General features: G+C 44.3%; 1 protein-coding gene across 9 annotated transcripts in view; it reads left to right on the top strand.

Annotated features, from left to right (window-relative positions):
* Positions 1-19,822, top strand: part of hdx (highly divergent homeobox) — a 155,657-nt gene that overhangs the window by 119,483 nt on the left and 16,352 nt on the right. For 8 of the 9 annotated variants that reach the window (XM_069893651.1, XM_069893643.1, XM_069893645.1 and 5 more), the window contains 3 exons: positions 2,281-2,376; positions 8,065-8,187; positions 14,063-14,317. In XM_069893651.1, the coding sequence (XP_069749752.1) occupies positions 2,281-2,376; positions 8,065-8,187; positions 14,063-14,134 (291 nt within the window). In that variant the 3' untranslated portion in view covers positions 14,135-14,317. Of the gene's footprint in view, positions 1-2,280; positions 2,377-8,064; positions 8,188-14,062; positions 14,318-19,822 lie in introns of those variants that run through there. The other variant, XM_069893650.1, reaches the window with a different exon arrangement.

Raw genomic sequence — 19,822 nt, 5'->3', positions numbered from 1 at the left:
CCGATGGTAGCAGAGTGAAGAGGGCATGGCCTGGGAAATGGGTGGTTTTGAGGATAGGGACTGCTTTCTTAAGACACCACCTCTTGTAGATGTCCTCAATGGAGTGAAGACTGGTGCCAATGATGTCACAGGCTGAGTTAACAACCCTCTGGAGTTTTTTTCTTGTCCTGAGCATTGGCACCTCTGTACCAGACAGTGATGCAACCAGCCACAGAATACCTGTAGAAATTTTCAAGAGTATTTTGTGACAAACTCAATCTCCTCAGACACCTCACAAAGTATAGCCACTGGCGAACCTTTTTCATGATTGCATCGACATGGAGGGTCCTCATGATTTCATTGACATGGACAGATCCTCGGAGATGTTGACACCAAGGAATTTAATGTTCTTGACCCTCTCCATTAATTAGCCATCGATGAGGCTAATGTTCATGTTCTCCTGACTTCCTCCTGAAGTCCACAATCATCTCCTTGGTTTTGCTAACATTGTGTGCAAGGTTGTTGGTGTGACACCACTCAACGAGCTGATCTATCTTCCTCCTGTACACTTCCTCATTGCTGTTTGTGATTCTGCCGACAACTGTTGTGTTATTGGCAAATTTATAGATAGCATTGAAACTGTGGCTGGCCACACAGTCATGGGTGTACAGTGAGTAAAGCAGTGGGCTTAGCATACATCCTTGAGTTGCACCTGTGTTGATAGTCAGTGAGGAGGAGACGTTGTTTCCAATTTGAACTGACTAAGTCTTCCGATGGGGAAATCAAGGATCCAATTGCATGGGGGAGTGCAGGAGCCCAAGGTTTGAAGCTTGTTGACCAGCACTGAGGGAATAATGGTGTTGAAGGCTGAGCTGTAATTGATGAAGAGCAGCTGTATGTATGAGTTGCTATTTTCTAGGTGATCCAGAGTTGAGTGGAGAGCCAGTGATATTACATCAGCTGTGGAACAATTGTGACAATAGGCAAATTGCAGTGGATCCAACTCTTTGCTTAGTATGTGTAAATTATGCCCATGACCAACCTCTCAAAGTATTTCATCACAGTAGATGTTAGTGCAACTGGGCGATAGTCTTTGAGGCAGCTCACTCTGCTCTTCTTCGTGATGATGCCCTTTTGAAGCAGGTAGGAACCCCCTCCACGATCAGCAGTGAGAATTGAAAATGTCCGTGAACACTTCAGCTAGTTTTGTTGGCATAGATTTTCAGTATTTTTCCAGATACACCATCAGGGCATAACACCTTGCGAGGGTTCACCCTCTTGAGTGATATTCTGACATCATCCTCAGAGACAGATAGCACAGGGTCCTCAGCCATTGGAGGCACTGTTGGATTCTCCTGTTGGGCATAGAAGATGTTCAGCTCATTGGGTAATGAAACATCACTGCTATCTATGGTGTTCGCCCTGGCTTTGAAGGCTGTAATGGCCTGAACCCTCTGCCGTAGCTGGTGTGTATCAGTCTCTGTCTGTAGCTTCCTTCAAATTGCCACTTTGTTGCAGAGACAGGTTTCCACGGGTTGTATCTGGACTTCTTATAGAAATCTGAATCCCCGCCTTTAAATGCCCTTGATCTCGCCCTCAGCAGGCTGCGAATCCTCTGATTCATCTAAGGCTTCTAGTTGGGAAACTCCCGTATGTGCGTGTGGGAACCCATACGTTCACGCAGGTCTTAATGAAGTTGGAGACACCTGTTGCTTATTCATTAAAATCTAAGGATGAGTCCTGGAATATGGTCCAGTCCTGCAGGTGCTCATCTGCCTCCCTCAACCATACTTTTGCCATCTTCACCACTGGTATTGTGGTCCTCAGTGACTGTCTGTATGCCAGGAGTAGAAGTACAGCCAGGTGATCAGACACCTACTTACAAAAGACTCAACCATTATACAATGTGCGACCACAAATTTACAGTATTTCCTCATCCTTAACCGGGTTGAACAACCCATGTTTTGACCGGCAACAGAAAATTATTTTTCATTTCACTGGAGAACAGCTAAGTGCCATTAATGCAAACGTAATGTGATGAGTTGGAATGGCTTAATGGTGAAGGGGCAACAGCTGGGCATGCAGAGAACTTCCCTCAGTCTGACAACTGGCTTCAAGAAGCATTGATATCCTCTGCTGTGGCTTTGAAAAGAGTGAATCAATGTAAAAGGAATTGAATCATGAGGAACAAAAGAGGCAAAGTTGCCCAAATGTAACTCAGCTTGAAAAGTTAAGTGAGCAGGATCGATTAGTTTGAACTCACTACAAGCTGTAACGAAAGCTTTTGGGTCTTTTTGACAGAAGTTGGAGGTACTTGATGACGACGCGGTTGAGATGAACAGTTTTGATCACATCGCGCTGGAGGTTGAGCAGCTTCAAAAACTACTAAGTTTAAAGGTATGGTGTGGTATCTGTTAATGTTGGAGGAAATTGGATCATGTCCAAACTGCTCAAATCTTTTTCAGTTTATCTTTTTCATTATTGGTTAGCTTCGACAAGGAGCCAAATGTTTACCAAAATCAAGGTTGAAGATGCTACTTAATTCATATATGTACTTTATTATTGTTGCATGCAATTATTAATTTTGTTCTTAATGCTGATTTGCTCTGACAGTTGGTGGAAATCTTGTAATCAATTTCTCATTTTTTTTATATTGAAGTTGGGTGTGAAAGGATGTCTAGTAAATTTATTCTCTTTAAAAGAGCCCTAAAAAGGTTTATTTCTTATGTTTTCAGCCTGTTAGTGTATTAAAAACATGGGCATAATAATTTTGTGCCAACTGATGGTATTTCAATCACTTTCTCATATTAATATGTTATAAAACATTCAATTTTATGCATTTTTAAATTACAGTGGAAACCTTGAACTGCTGAGATTTAGCTGAGATAGTGAAGCTTCATTTATGCTGCATTTGAGCAGCAAAAATAAATTGAATTTTCATGTGATTCTATGACCTCAAAGCGCACAATGTTTATTTTTGGACTTTTTATCCTGCTTCCAAAAATAAAATAGAACAGATGGTATGGACAATATAATGATAATAATTGGATATAGAAAATAGAATAGTCGCCCTTTTAAAACATATTACAGAACAACATAGGCCATATCTGTTGAACCTGACGCCAGGTTGAATTAAAATTTTTCTTGCATGAACATGATCCTTACCCCTCCATTTTCTGCATATTCAGATTGTCTCTCTAAAAGCCTTATAAATGCTCCCATTGTGCCTGCTTCCTTCACCACCCCTGGCAGCCCATTCCAGGCACCTACAACTCTTGCACAAAACAAGTTGTCCCACAAACATCCTTCAACCTTACCCTGTCTTCATTACATGTCCTCCAGCATTTAGTAATTTTTTTACCCTGTGATGATGATTCTGACCGCTGACCTGATCTATGCCTCTCATGACTTTATAAAATTCTATCAGGTTTCAAAGGAGATGACATCTTGTTCTCACCCTGTCATATTTCAAGATAATTATACATTGTCATTGATCTATTTTATGTACATACTAAAAATGTACAGCATGTAGTCGTTTGTGAGTTGTACAAACACGAAGTTTAATTGTTTAACCATTCAGTTCAAACATTAAGTTTAATAATTCGACAGTTCAGTTCAGATGCCTTTATTCATGGTCGAAAACATGAGCCGGCCTGCCGACTCAGAGAGAGGAAAAGAAGCCACCCAGTCTCACGCTGCCAGTCCGCTGCTTTAACACCCTCACACCCTGGGCTCTCGCGAGAGCCCAAACCTCTGAATGATTGTTTGAGAACCAAGTGGCGCAATCTGCCATATGACCCACCCCCCCGTCCCCCAAAAAACCGGAGTATTGGGGGTGGTTAGGTTGTCGAGTTGAGTGCGGGTTGGTTGTGATGGTGGTCGCCCTCTGCAGTGGGCTTGTGCCACCTGCACTGGTTGTCAATGATCAAGTGTGTCAGCTTGAGACGATCTACGGAGACAGTCTCATGTCTACCATCCACGTCAATGATGAAAACCGTGGCATCGTTTGGCAGTTCTCTGAAGTGTCCCTCCTATGGGTTTTGCAGAGGTTTACAGTGGGAATCTCGGCGAAGGAAAACGTACTCGCAATCCTGGATGTCGGGTAGGGTATACATTGTTGTGAGACTGTGTTGGGACATTGGGACTGGAGAAAGTGTTCCCACCTTCCCACGGAGACACGCCAGCATGGTTGTGGGAGGTTCTTGATGTCTACATGCTGCTGAGATGAAATCCTCTGGGAATGTAAGTGGGGCACCATAGGCAATTCGTCCATCCAGTCTGGGCCCGTGAGCTGTTCCTTGAGGGATACCTTCATATGCTGGTGAAATGTTCCACTATGCCATTTGCCCATGGGTGTTAAGTCGTTGTGTGGTGCAGCTTAGTCCCAAGCAGCGGGCCATTGCTGACCACAGTCCAGAAGTCAGACACCTCTGATGGAGATGTCCAGCAGCAAGCCGAAACAGGATATCCAGTGGCATATGCACAGGTCACACTGGAGCTGTCCGAGTGTGGGATGGCCTCTGGTCATCTCGTTAATCTGGGTGACACCTTTGAATGGGAGCAGTAGTTCCACGATGTCAACATGGATGTGGTCGAAACACTGGTATGTCAGGGCAAAATTCTACAGTGGCACCTTGATGTGTTGCTGCATGATGGAGGTTTGACAGGGGATGCACATTCTGGCCCAGTTCCCGACCTGTTTGTGCAACCCATGCCACATGAACTTGGCTGCAATAAGTTTCTTTATTGGAAGGGTGAGCTAGGCCGTGAATCAAGTTGAAGATCCAGCATCGCCAGGTAGCAGGGATGATGGGTCTTGACTGCCCCGTAGACACATCACAGAGGAGTGTGGAGTCACTGGGCCCAAATCTCACATCCTATAACTTTAGTTTTGAGATGGCAGTGCGGTAGGCGAGTGTCGGAGAAGGTTACTAAGCTGAGGTGGAGCATGGCACGAGGTGATCGATTCAAACCTTGGAATTCACGAGATGTGTCCTTTCAAATCAACCAGCAGGGAGTGTGCCCGGAGGAAGTTGCTGCCTAGCAGTGGTTGTGAGATGTCAGCGATGGTGAAGGTCCACTTGAAATGGCAGGAGTTGAAGTTGACTGAGATCATGCGAACCCCTTATTTCCTGATGCTCCTGTTGTTGGCAGCGGTCAGGGGAGGCCCCTTCTTTCTGGAACGAGTGTCGATGCTCAAGGGAGACAACACACTGAGCTCCGCTCCCATGTCAATGAGAAAACGCTGCCTTGAATGACGATCCCAGATGTAGAGGAGTCGATCTTTTTGGCCAGCCACTGTTGCCACTGTTTTGGATCATCAGGCTCACCACTGTTGTCATTTGTGAGTTGTACATACACTAAGTTTAATTGTTTAACAATTCAGTTGAAACATTAAGTTTGATAATTCAACAGTTCAGTTCAGATGTCACTATTCGCTGTAGAAAATGCAAGCCGACCTGCTGACTCAAGAGAGAAGAAAAGAAACCGCCTAGCCTCGCGCTGCCAGTCCGCTGCTTTAACCTCCTCACACCCCAGGCTCTCGACTGTTCGAGAACTAAGTGGTGCAATCTATCACAAGCACTCATTTATTGTTTCATCAGATTTATGAGCTCATTGCTCAGTGGTCATGATGGATTCTCTGGATTAAAAACAAAGTGCTTGTACATCATGCAAAGTCATGGGTAAGAATGAATTTTCCTTGAAACATTTTGTGCTCTCTAACTCTCAACGAATTTTACCATCATAAGAACGCACTGTCCTGGCGTTTGGATGGCCTGAGCGTTCTGATCAGATTTTCTTGGATTGATGCCCAGAATAAGCTGGTTCTACCTGACTCTAAAAATGGGAAATTATCTCGGCTCAGGCATTTTTTGGCACACTTAACTGTGGCATTCTTAATACCTCTTCACTACCATGTTTCTATGTGAAAATGCAGACATCTGGAGATGTTATAATCTGTTCAGTTCATGCAATAAATCATCTGGAATGGTTCATGTTCCCATACTGTTGTTTCTCAATTTTATGCTGTCTCTCAGCAACATTTGAAACAAGTATCAATTTCCACTGGTTTTCTGATGGCACTCTGCACATCATTCAACTCTCCATTGTACATCAGTTGACCTTGTATTTGCCTGATGTCCTGGAACAGATGAATGAAAACTCACTCCAACAAAATCATGGGAAACTACTGTTACGAGCCCAGAGGACCCAAAAACCCAGCTGCAATAGATATTCACCAAGACAAATGATTACTTAAACAAAGGTTGCTTTTAATTATCTTTAAACATGAAAACAGAATCACACTTTAAATTATAACTATTGACTTAACTTAACCACCTTCTAATACTAAGCGCATGTATGTGTGTGCAAGTTCAGAGAAGTTCATTGATTCACAGTCCAATCTCACTTCTCATTCCTGTAAGTTCACTGGTTGCAGGCAATTCTTATACTGTGCACAGAATTTAACATTTATAAAGTTCACCAGGCTTTGATGCTTGAAAGGTAAATGGTTACCCCTCAGGTGGTTTTCAAAGAGAGAATTGTTGTATGCTGGACACCCACAACTGATTCCTTTTTAATCAGTCACTTCAGTGTCTTGCCAAAGAAACCTTCCCCCTCAGGGTTCTCCAGATGATAACCTCTTTCTTTCAGGTCACCATAGAGTTCCTTTTTGTTTCTCTTATTTCAAGTGAAACATTAGGTAGCTAGTCCTCTCCTCTTGCATGAACCACAAGAGCTTTGACCAGGGTGAACCAAGCACTCACAACCCGTCTTCCAAATGAGGTTTTCCACAAGCTTGCCAGCTTGTCCTGTTCTAGTCCCAGCTGCTGCTGCTGATTGTAGCACTGCAAAACTGATCTCTCTCTTTCTCTCTCTCTCTCTCTCTCTCTCTCTCTCTCCCTGAAAAACCTGTTTGACTCTCTCTGCTTGCAAAACCACATGACCCTCCAAGAACAGCAAGTTCCACTCCAGACAATGTGCAGCTCCGACAAGTTCTTTCATCTGTTGCCTTTTTGTAAACAACAATCCACTAGTGAAGTCTCTTGGGCACTCTCCAAAGCTTTTGCAAAGGCTCTGGAGCAGAGTTCCGGTATTTTAAATAAGATCTGTTTTAAAGTGTTTGCATGTGACTTACTCTTAAAAAAAAACCTGCCCCAATTTATCTCCCAAAAATATATCTATATACAATACAAACACAACATAATCTGTCACACTACTGATTTCAGTCTTATCTCAAATTTTGTTTGTTATCCCTGCCAGTTAAATTAAGTTAATCCATTTGTTTAATAACATTGGTGTTTAAACTTGTTCTTGAGGATGTGCTTTACATCATGATAGCATCACTGCCAAGGTTGACTATATTGAGCCCCACTGGGTTATATGATTCTCCTCCTACCAGTGCTGCCCATGTTGAAATCTTAACCTTCCTCTTTTATTTAACTTCCAATATGTGTCTGGCTGCCCTCCTATTTTCTTCCTGCTAGAGAAGTGCATCGATGAAAGTGTCATTCCAATTGTTTCAAAAGCAGACTGTCTTGGAAAACATGGCATTATTCGATGTTGCCAAAAATAAATTGACATTAAGTCTTGCTTCACTTCAGAAACTTTATCGTAAAAATCCAAACTAATATTGGTGCACTGTCAGAGCTCCATCATTGGGAAGAGAGATTAAGCCAAAGCTTAATCTGCTGCTGCAGATAGGGGACAAAGATTTAATGACACTATTTTGAAGAATAGTAAGAATATTATCCCACGTATACTGGTAAATACTTAATCCTCATTCAACCTCTGGAAATATGATCTGGTCATTAACATATGGCTGTTTGCATAAGCTTGTTTGCAGGAGCTGGTTATAAAGAGCTTAACAGTAAGTCATGAAAGACGTAAGGTGGAAGTCTTTCTATTCTCCTGACAACGATTAGAGAGTCATACTTTGTACCAAAGGTGCTATGTCTGCAGAAAGTTAAAGATTTTCTTCTTGGTCAAACAGGCTGATACACTGCAGACACTGCAACATTCTGATTTTTTTTTTCTTTATGGCTTGTGATTTTCCTCAACTGTTCAATTTATTTTGATTTTTAGAATGACGAAATGAAGTATCTTGAGAATGAGTTGGAGAAACAAAAACAGAAATACCTCCATCTTCGGAAATTCACCACGAATTTAGTGCATGCCATTAAAACAAATGACACAGAACAACAACAGGTAAGTTTTAGTGTCACAGCAGTATCTTCACCAGATATCAGTCTCAACTGAAAAGTTTTGCAAAATGCTGCCTTGGTGGTAAACATCAAAAGAGAAAAAGAGCAACATTAGACCATCTGGTCTTTAAAACCTGCTCTACTAATCAAGGTGATTGTGAATGATCCTTTATCTCAATATCATATTCCCACTCCAACCCCTGCCTGGTCTTTACCATCTACTCTAATCTTCCTTTCTCAAAGACTGAACATTCTATCCTCAGTAGAGGACTCCCCTTCATCCCCCTTCACCCACACCTCAATGAGTTGCACGCACGTCATGATGCTGAACTCTTCTTCCGTTGGCTCCATCTCAGAGCCCACTTCTACAACTAGGACTCTCCACCCCCTACTACAGGCCTCTTCAACTCCTTTAAACCTTCTTCCTCCTCCTGGTTATGGCCTTCTGCCTGCTCTGGACATTTATCTTTCCAACTGCGGTCAAGACCTCAGTTGTCTCAACTTCACGACTCCCTTCACCTCATTCCAATCTCACCCCTTGGAATATCTGGCCCTTCACTCTCTTCACACTAATCCCAACTTTTTCACCATCAAACCGCCATAGTAGGGTGGTGCTTTTGTGGTATGCCAGACTATCTGGCTGGCCGAACAATAACTCTCAAATACCTCCACTTACATACCCCTCCAACACTAATCAAATCTACATAAGCAAGACTCAACAAATCTTCCTTCACACCATCGATGACTACTTTAGTGGTGCCTCAGGCACCCAAGATGAGCTTGTTGACTTTATCCACTTTGCTGCCAGTTATCACCCTGGTCATTGTGACCAACTGAGTTCCTCTAGCATTTCTGTGTGTTTTTACTCAAATTCACGGTCCATTCCTCTTTTCTCATTCTCTCAATCTCCATCTTGGGAGACAAACTCTCAAAAGACATCTTCTAAAAATCATCAACTCCCAGAGCTACCTCGACTACACCCTGGCCCCCTATAAGGATTTCATTCCTTTTGCTCAATTCCCCCGCCTCTGTCACATCTGCACCAGGACAAGACAAAGTCTTCTATGCCAGATCATCATAGATGTCCTCCTTCTTCAAATAATGTGGTTTCTCCTCGACCACCGTCATCTCGGCCCTCACCTGCATTTTCTCCATTACCCACACTTCTGCCCTAGCTCCCTCTTGTCCCACATGCAACAGTATTCCCCTTGTCCTCACCTACCACCCCACCAGCCTCCATATCCAACATAACTGCATGGTTAGCGTAGAGGGTAGGATGATTAGCGTAGTGGTTAGTGCAACGCTGTTATAGCACCAGCGATTGGGACCAGGGTTCAAGTGCCACATTGTAAGGAGTTCTCCCATGTCTCCATGGGTTTCCTCTGGGTGCTCCAGTTTCCTCTCACTGTTCAAAAAAACATACCAGGGGTCAACTGGATGTAGTTGACTGACATAGGCTTGTGGGCCAAAAGGGCCTGTTTCCCTGTTGTACGTCTAAAAGTTTTTAAAAACCATCCTCCGCATTTCTGCCACTTATTATGTGATCTCACCACCAGACAAATCCTCCCGTCTCTTCATCTCCCTGCCTTCTGCAGAGACCGCTCCCTCCATGTCTCCCTCATCGACTCCTCCTTTTCCATCAATCACCGCCTTGGCACCTACCCCTGTGACTGTAGGTGATGCTCCACTTGTGTGCACACCTCCTCCCTCACCAGCATTCAGTGCCCCAATCAGTCCTCCCATGAACTAACACTTAATTTGAATCTGCAGGGGTTATCTATTGTATCTGGTGCTCCCATTTTGTTCTCCTCTACATTGGAGAGACTGGAACCAGACTGGAGATCGCTTTGTTGAACACTTCAGCTCTGCCCGCCGCAATAGTGTGGATCTCCCAGTGACCACTCATTTAATTTCCCCTCCCCATTCCCTTGGTGACATGTCTATCCATGGTCCCAGGTACTGCAGACTAAGACCACTTGCAAATTGGAGGAATGCCTCATACACTTCCTGAACACCCTTCAACTATGTGACATTATCATCGACTTATCTGGTTTCTGTTAGTCTCTATCTTTTTTTTTCTCTCTCTCTCTCTCTCTCTCTCCTTTCTCCTTTCCCCCTCTCTCTCCCTCTTCTTTCAGAGCCAAAGCCTACACCCATCCCCAATCAATTCACGCCTTTCCTCTCTCCTGTCCTCTTAACATATCCAATTAACGCCTTTAGTCTGTTGGTCTATACTCCTCCCCCTCCCATTCTTCCCTCTTCAGCAGCCTTTTTAAAATAGGTCCCTGCCTGCTTTTTGCTCATATCTTGAGGAAGGACTCAGGCGCGAAATGTTGGTAATTTATCTCTACTGCCTATGGATGCTGGGAAACCTGCTGACTTCCTCCAGCATTTCCTGTATCATTACTACAAACAGTGTTTCATTGCTATGACCTGTCGCAGTCCTTGAGGTGTGTCTAAAACCACAATGCTATACAAGAAAGATTCTCAAGATTTTGACCCAGTGACGTATTTTGACCCAAAAGATGTATTTCAAGTCAGAATGATGTGTGCCTTTCAGGGCAATGTCCAGGTAGAGATGTTCCCGTGCTTTTGCTGCCCTTATCAAAAAATTTTATCTTTAAAAATAAAAATTCTTGACTTCAAAGGCACTGTGTAGCTACTGAATGCTGTAATTGGAAAACAGGTTTGACATTTGGCTTTGATCTGTTAAGGTTCAGGATTCTGTTTCAGATTTCAGATTTATTGTCCGAGTACATAAATGACAACACATATCACCCTGAGATTCTTTTTTCCTGTGGGTGAGGCAGAATTACCTTTTATTGGCAGTGCAAATAAAACTTACTCAATATACAAATGTAAAGAAATGTAAACAAACTAACTTCACTACAGAGAGAAAAAAATCAATAAAGTACAAAAGTAAGAGTCCTTAAATAAGTCACTGATTGAGTTTGTTGTTGAGAAGTCTGATGGTGGAGGGGTAGCAGCTGTTCCTGAACCTGGTGGTGTGAGTCTTGTGGCACCGAGACCTCTTGATGCTAGCAGCAAGAACAGAACGTATGCTGGGAGGTGTGGATCCTTGAAGATTACTGCTACTCTTTAATGACAGTGTTCCCTGTAGTTGTTCTCGATGGTGGGGAGAGTTTTACCCGCAATGTTCTGAGCTGCGTTTACTACATTTTGCAGGCCTTTACACTCATACCAGATCGTGATGCAGCCAGTCAGCACACTTACCACCACACATCTGTTGAAATTTTCCAGGGTTTCCAATGTCATGCCAAACCTTCTCAAACTCCTAAGGAAGTAGAGACACTCACATGCTTTCTTCATGATGCCATTGGTGTGTTGGGTCCAGGAAGGATCCTCCGAGAATTTAAATGTTCTTACCCTCTCTTATCTCTGATTCCCCAATGATCAAGAGATCATACACCTCTAGTTTTCCCTTCCTGAAGTCAACAATCAGCTCCTTAGTTTTGTTGACGTTGAGCCCGACATTGTTATTGGTGCACCATTCAGCCAAGTTTTCAGTCTCCCTACTGTATGCTGGCTCATCGCCTCGTTTTATACAACCCACTACTGTGGTATCATCAGCGAAATTGCCAACGGTGGTATTGTCATACCAAGTTCGTGGTTGTGTTCACAAAATACACAAAACATATTTTTATTTGTATAAAATACAGCATGAAAAGAGGCCCTTTATCCCAACTCTTCTATGCCAACCAAGTGATTTATGGATCTAGTTCCATTGCCTCTATTTGGCCCTTATCCCTTTCAACCTTTTCTATCCTTGAACCTGTCTGTCTTGAAGTATTGGCCTCTGACAGTTCATTCCATATACTCAGCACCCTCTGTGTGTGAGAAACCTGCCACTTGGGTGCCCATTAAATCTTTCCCCTCTCGTAACCTATGCCTTCTACTTTTCAACTGCTTACATGCTGTAGAAAATCCAGCTTATCTACCTCTTTCATTACTTTATAAACCGTTATATCGTCACTCCTCGGCTTCCTTTGCTCCAGGGAAAACACTTTCCGTTCTGCAGTCTACCCTCATTACCAAAGCTCTCCAGTCATAGTTATGTCCTTGACAATTTTTCCTCTAGACTTAATCACATCTTTATGATAATATGGCACCCAGAACTGCACCTAATACTTGTGGTGTGGTAGCAATATTTTCTAAGTTTGTAAAAGCTTGCACAGCAGTAAGATTGGTCTCCCATTTCTTGTTCTTAACAGCCATCTGATGAAGGTAAGTATGCTATGTACCTTCTTCAGTACCCAATCTACCTGTGTCACGGTTTTCAGGGAACTATGTGCTTGGCGTTTCTGTTGTACAACACACCCCCAGATCACTGTGAATCACCTACCTTGGTTTATCTTTTTAAAATTAATAATTTCTCATATCTGACTTAAACTCCATCTGTGGTTGATATAGATCCTGATATAGGGTTGTCTTAGACAACCTTTTGCACTGTCTACCACACCACCAGTTTTGGTGATGTCTTCAAACTCAGTAATCATGCCATCTATATTCTGACCATTAATATATGTGACAAAGAACAGTGGACCCCAGCACAATTCCCACAGCATACCACTGGTCGCAGGTGTCCATTCTGAAAAATGTGGTCTCCTTTCACCAAGCCAATTCTGTATCCAATCAACCAGCTCACACTGAATAGCATGTGATCTCACCTTCTGGACCAACTTACCATTCCAGACCTTGTCAAAAGCATTATTAAAGTCCATTTAGACAGTGATCACGTCCCTACTTTCTTCAATCTTCTTGGTCACATATTCAAAAAATCCTCAATCAAATTCGTAAAGCACAATTTCCCAAGCACAAAGCCATGATAACTACCCTTATCAATCTTTGCCTTTCCAAATTCAGACAGATCCTGCCTCTTTTAACTTTCCCACAACTAAATTTAGGCTTTCCAGAAGTTTCTGGGTTTGTGATTGTAGACCTTCTTAAGTCTTCTTGAACCTTAGCTCTAGCTAAGGAAGATACAAGTATCTCTGCCAGGGCCTCCACAGTTTCTTTCTTGACTTTTTGCAATGCCCCAGGTTTATTCATCTCTATATTCCTCAACACCATCAGCGCTTCCACTTTTATAGTATTAATATGTCTCAGGATATCACATTTATTGTAGAACCATTGTATTTCACTTTCCTTAAACTGTCTTTAACCAATTCCATTATGTAATTCTGACATTGACTGTGGTTTCCTTTACATGTAAATTTCAGGTTGTGGGAGGCGCAGTGAAATATTGTAGGTCCCTGGCAGTGTCTGTCAATGCCACCAATTTTCTTATTTCCCCTCTGGCAAGTACTGAGCAAATTTTTAAGATGGCATTGACCTAGAATTAACATCCAGATTCTTTTGGAAATACATTTTTTGGGGGGCTTATTTGTAGTCTTTAAGACCCACACCTTGCTTCTTCAATCCAAGGCATAAAATTATTCTTCATTTATTGCACTTTCTCAGTTCTATCCAACATAAAAACCCAGTAACGAAGAGTATGTAAAGGAAAAGATAGCGAGTGCTAAGAATAGTTCAGACATAATTGTGGACAGAGGGAATTCAATAGCTTAAAAGTCATGGACCAAGCTATTTAAACTTTAATTAATGTGGTTTCTTTTGAGCATTTGAAGCAGATTACCCTGCTGGTTAAAAATACAAACTGCTTAGCTTTTTCTCCCTCTAGCACTTCTGTGAATGGAGAATTTGAAAACATACAAATTTAGGGCTTCAAAGAACTTTTAAAAAAAACATGTTTTAGTGTATGTTGGTAGTTTCCTCACCAGATACTTGAATTGGTCCTTTCTTGGCATTAACTTGCTGCCGTTGCTAATATATTCAACAAAGCAACTTCTTCTCTCCAGATGCTGCTGACAAATTTACCTGCAGACACTGAACATAAGTTGGATTCACCTGGCAACCGGGAACAAAGCTGATTAGGTCTCCTCTGTATCAGAGGTCTCACAGAGTATGACAATTTTTTGGAAGTGGTAAAGATTTGTTTAAAATTATTTGTATCATTGTTAAATATTTTACATCTTTAAAAATACAACTGCTTCTGCTACACAGTGTGATGACAAGATGAAACAATTGAAGAATAAAATGGATTTTGTAGCTCGCTTTGTTGGTTTTCTTGTTAAATTTGAAGTTGGTGCATAGAGAGGGTTGAAAGTGAAATTTGTTTGGTGCTTATAAAATACCATGGCGCACAAGAAACCTCACTGGATTTTCTCAGTGGGTATTGTGATCTTTTTGTTTTTGTGACTACACTTTTATTTTGCATTCTGTATTAGTTTATAAATAACGTGCTGACAGTCCAGTCCACTCCACTTGCAGTTTTCCAACCTCTAGGCAATTTACAACAGTAACTTCGTAAAAAAGGTACTTTGATTGCCAAGCACTTTGAGGCGTTCTGTGGTTGTGGCATATAATGCAAGGTCTAGATTAAGTCGGTGTTTCGACATCAGGTTATTTGGAGTGCTGGTTTGTGGTAGAGGAAGAAAGGGTTGAGACACTGCCTTCACCTTGAGCCCAAAGGAAAATCAAATATTTCTAATGTTCTGGGGCTGCTTAGTCATCAGTGCAGGAGTGTAAGAGAGTAGGAAACTCTGTGCAACAAATACTGGCAGTGTCTGCGGAGACCAGTTATTTCCCACCACTCTATTTGGTTAAAGCTGGACTCTGAGATGACTTATATACCAGCACTGATCAGAGCCATCGGCCCAACTCACCCATGCTGACTGTTGGCTTTCTAGGCTTGTCCCATTTGTCTGCTTTTGGTTTGTCTCTTTCTGAACACTTCATATCCAACTCTATCCAAATGCCTTTTGACAATTAAAATCATACTCACTTTTATAGCTATGTCTGGCAGTTTGTTCCAGATAAGTACTACCCTTCGAATGAAAAAGTGGCCCCTCAGGTCCCTCTTAAACTTCTCACCTCAAAGCTGTGCTCTCTATAGAACCATTTAGACTTCAAAAAAAGATTGTAGGGGTCACTTTCTCCATTTCCCTCATGATTTTATGTACCTCCTCTTTCTGAAATCCCTGGTAAAATGGTTAATAACCTCCTTTGTGGGATATTAACCATTTTACTTCAACATGTTGAAAATAACTTTGATGGTAACACAAGAGTTGATCTTCTAGTTGCTTGGGTGAGGGTATGTGCTTGAAGCAACTGCTGGTTAGCAAATAATGGGCTTGCCAGATGTCATAGTCATGCAACACAGAAACAGGACCTTTGACCCACTGAGTCTACACCAAGCCACCCACATTAATACACTAATACCTTTCTTTTCTCTCCTTATTCCCTTCAACTCCCTCGAGGTTCCAACACACACTTGCACACAAGGGGCATTTTACAGTGACCAATTAATGTACCGGCCCGCATATCTTTGAGACAAGATAGGGAACCAGAGCATAAAGGGAAAACGTGCAAACTTCACACCAACAGTGCTGGAGATCAGCATTGAACCCAGCTCACAGGAGCTGCAGGACAGCAGCTCTACCCATTGCACCATTGTTCTGTGCTTAATGTACAGAATATTTTTACCCAATGGTATTGCCAATCCCTATTTTTAATGTTTGTTTATTTTAATTTTCTTCCTTTTAAAAGCATCCCAGACAATAGATCCAGGAATGCCACATCGTAATGGTATCTGGAACACCTTTTGCTCTATTGTTTGACGATTAGCGATTTTTTTTTTTCAATCTATGAAAATAATGGCCTGGAATTTGCTGCAATGGTGATTCTGTGATGAACTTTTTAGGTTGAACCATTACATTTTGTGATCTTCCTGTGACCATTTCAGAGGACATGCTTGAAAAATGCACCACAGTAAAAATAGATGGAGATTGGATATAATACACCCAACATCTAAGATACTAGAGCCTGACACAGGACACACAGGTGGATTTTTGTTTATACGGTCTATGAGACACAGTTAGTATAGTGGTTAGCACACCACTGTTACAGCACCAACAACCAGGATTCGAATCCGGCACCGTCCAAGGAGTTTGTATGTATTCCCCATCCCTGCGTAGGTTTCTTCCGCGTGCTCCTATTTCCTCCCACTGTTCAAAACATACAGGGGATACAGGTCATATGGGTGTAATTTGGTGGCACAGGCTTATGGGCCAATAGGGCCTGTTATCATGATGTTATGTCAAAATTTGTTTTAATTTAAAAGTGATAGTGTGGTGGTGTGAGCAGTGGAAGAAACACAGCCACCACGTTGAGGGTCGTTAACAACTGTTTTTATTCTAATTCAGCACGCCCCTTTAAGGGCAGCAGGAGCTCAGTCACCTGGTGCATTGTGACATCATAATCGCTGCCCAGGGTGCACACTGGAAGGGATGCTGGAGTCAGAGAGAAACCTCTGATGAGGCCATTTCCTCATGGCTGCCCCGCCACGTGGCAATACAAGCGGAGCTGGTTCGCCATGAGGATGTGCACCGCCACACAAGACCCCCCCCCCCCAGAACCGGCTACACGTCCTGTCGCTTTGGCGGCCGGCCCCAGTGCTTGGGCATGACTGTGATAAGTCCAGATGGGCCGTCTTCAGGTGATCCACCATAAAAAGTTCCTCTCCCCCCACCCAACGTCCAGGGTGAAGATTACACCGGACCGGTGCAAGACTTTGTATGGCCCCTTGTATGGTCGTTGTAGCGGTACACCTTGTGGTCCCCTCCGCACAAAAACGAACTAGTCCGAATCGAGCTCTTTGGGGAGATGAAACAGCTGGGGGTGGGGGAGCTAGGGAGGCCAGTCGCCTGCATAGGTTCGCCAGCAGGTTTTTGTCAGTGGCTGTGGTGTCACGGTCTGGGCTGAAAAACTCACCCAGCAGGGAAAGTGGTGCGCCATAGACCATCTCCGCTGCTGAAGCCTGCAGGTCCTCCTTGGGTGCCGTCCTAATCCCGAGGAGGACCCAGGGTAGATCGTCTGCCCAGTCTGGTCCGGAGAGCCTGGCCATAAGTGATCCTTTCAGGCACCTGTGGAACCTCTCCACAACCCGTTGGACTGCGGGTGGTATGCTGTGGTGTGGTGGAGCTTGACCCCCACCCCCAGGAGCTTCGCCATCTGAGTCCACAGGGCAGACGTGAACTGCACCCCTCTGTCGCTAGTGATGTGAGCCGGGACTCCAAAACAGGCGATCCATTGGCTGACAAGAGGCCTGGCGCACGTCTCCACAGACGCCTCCTTAATCGGGATGGCCTCCGGCCACCTTGTGGCCTGATCCTCCACCGTGAGGAGGTAACGAGCCTCCTTGGACACCGGCAGGGGCTTGACGACATCAACGTGGATGTGTTGGAATCTGCGAACCGCCGGGTCGAAGTTCTGGATGGGGGCTCGCGTGTGTCGCTGGACCTTGGAGGTTTGGCACCTGGTACAGTTGCTGGCCAGTTCCACCACCTTCTTCAGTCCGTGCCACACAAACCGCTCCGCAACCATCCGCACGATTGTATTTATCGCTGGGTGAACGAGGTCATTGATCAGACTGAAGACCTTCGCCCTCCAGTGCGGCGGGACCACCGGGCGCAGCATGCCTGTTGAGACGTCGCAGAGCAACGTGTCTGGGCTGTTGGGCACCCGGACATCCTTGAATCTCCGCATCATTCCTCTGTGCCTGAGCCAGTTGCTTGTAATCCAGGCCGGGCGCGAGAGTGTTGATGGCTGGACGGGAGAGTGCATCTGCCACTAAATTGTCCTTGCCTGCCCTGTGTCAGATGTCGGTCGTGAACTCAGACATGTACGAGAGGTGGCGCTGCTGTCTGGTGGACCACGGATCCTTGGCCATCGCCAGTGCTTGAGTGAGGGGCTTGTGATCTGTGAAGGCTATGAATGGCCTGCCCTCAAGGAAGTAGCGGAAATGGCAGATGGCCAAATACAGCGCCAGGAGCTCTGGGTCAAAGGCACTGTATTTGAGCTCTGGCGGGCGCAGCTGCATGTTGAAAAAGGCCAGTGGGCGCCATTGTCCCTCGAGCCACTGTTTCAGAACCCCCCACCCACTGCCGTAACTGAGGCATCCACGGAGAATGCCGTATGCGCCTCCAGCCGCGGGTGCATCAGCAACGTGGCGCTGGCTAGAGCCTCCTTTGTTGTGATGAAAGCCCTCTCCGCCTCCTCTGACCATGATAAAGTCTTTTCTTTGGTGGCAACGAGCACAAAAAATGGACGCATGGTGCGCGTGACTCCAAGGATGAAACTATGGTAAAAGTTCACCATCCCCTCAAACTCTTGGAGGCCTTTCAGGGTGGAGTGTTTGGGGAATTGTTGAACAGCCACTACCTTCTCCGGCGCTGGTGTGGCCCCAGCCACCGAAATGGTGTGCCCCAGGAACTGGAGGGACTCCTTGCTGAACTGGCATTTGGCTGTGTTGACCGTGAGGCTGAAGTCCGCCAGCCAGGCAAAGAGTGTGCGGAGGTGGGCTTTGTGTTCATCGCGGTTGTGACTGGCAATGAGAGTATTGTCCAGGTAAATGAACAGAAAGTCCAGATCTTTTCCAACTGCGTCCATGATGCGCTGGAATGTTTGGGCCTCGTTCTTTAGACCGAAGGACATACGCAGGAACTCGAAGAGGCCGAAAGGGGTAATAATGGCCGTCTTACCCACGTCGTCTGGATCCATCGAGATCTGATGGTATCTCCGCATGAGGTCCACCTTGGAGAAGACCCGTGCGTCATGGAGGTTGGCAGAGAAGTCCTGAATGTGGGGCACCGGATACCTGTTGGGGGTGGTTGCGTCATTCAACCAACAGTAATCCCCACTCGGTCTCATCCCCCAGACAATTTCGGGACCATATGGAGCGGCGATGCCCAGGCGCTGTCCGAGCGCCGGATGATTCCCAGTTCCTGGAGCCTGGAGAACTCCTGCTTTGACTGCTGGAACTTCTCTGGCGGCAGCCGTCTGGGTCTAGCGTGCAGCAGGGGGCCCTTTGTGGCGATGTGGTGGAAGACCCCATGCTGGGGCAGGGTGGCGTTGAACCATGGCTCTAAGATGCCGGGGAATTCATGGAGGATCTCGTCGAACTCATCCCTGGCGGCAGCTACGGTGGCAATTTCGGGCCTGCGGGATTCTGCTGTCTCCAGTCGGGTGGAGTGGAACGTTCAGGCATTGACCAGCCTTTTGCCCTTCACGTCAACCAGTAGGCCATGAGCTCCGAAGAAGTCGGCGCTTAACAGCACAGTGCCCATGGATCCCATGGGCTATTATACTTCTGACCAGATAATGTGGTTTGGCTTGTTAAAATATATCTAGACTGCATATTGCCCTCATCAAGCTGGCTTACTATATTTCTTGGAAAAATACAGTCAAATAAGTTAAAAAAAATCTTTCCTTAATAAATACATGTTGATGCCCTGTTTTCTCTTTTGATTATTTTAACAGCTTGGTATATATTTAATATACTTTCAGACTCCTTAAAACTTCCTTTTTTGCTATGTTTATTCAATCTATTATTGTCAAATTTGACCTTTTTAATTACATCATTGGAGTCCTTTCCATCTTGTGAATACAAAAGGCAAATTAGAATCTTCTTCTATTCACCATCTCCACACAATGGTTACATTTAAATTTAAATTTAGACATACAGCACGGTAACAGGCCATTTCCGCCCACGGGTCCAT

This window comes from Narcine bancroftii, chromosome 8 (assembly GCF_036971445.1).
Source record: "Narcine bancroftii isolate sNarBan1 chromosome 8, sNarBan1.hap1, whole genome shotgun sequence".
Lineage (NCBI taxonomy): Eukaryota > Metazoa > Chordata > Chondrichthyes > Torpediniformes > Narcinidae > Narcine > Narcine bancroftii.
This window is presented reverse-complemented; position numbering and strand designations above follow the sequence as displayed.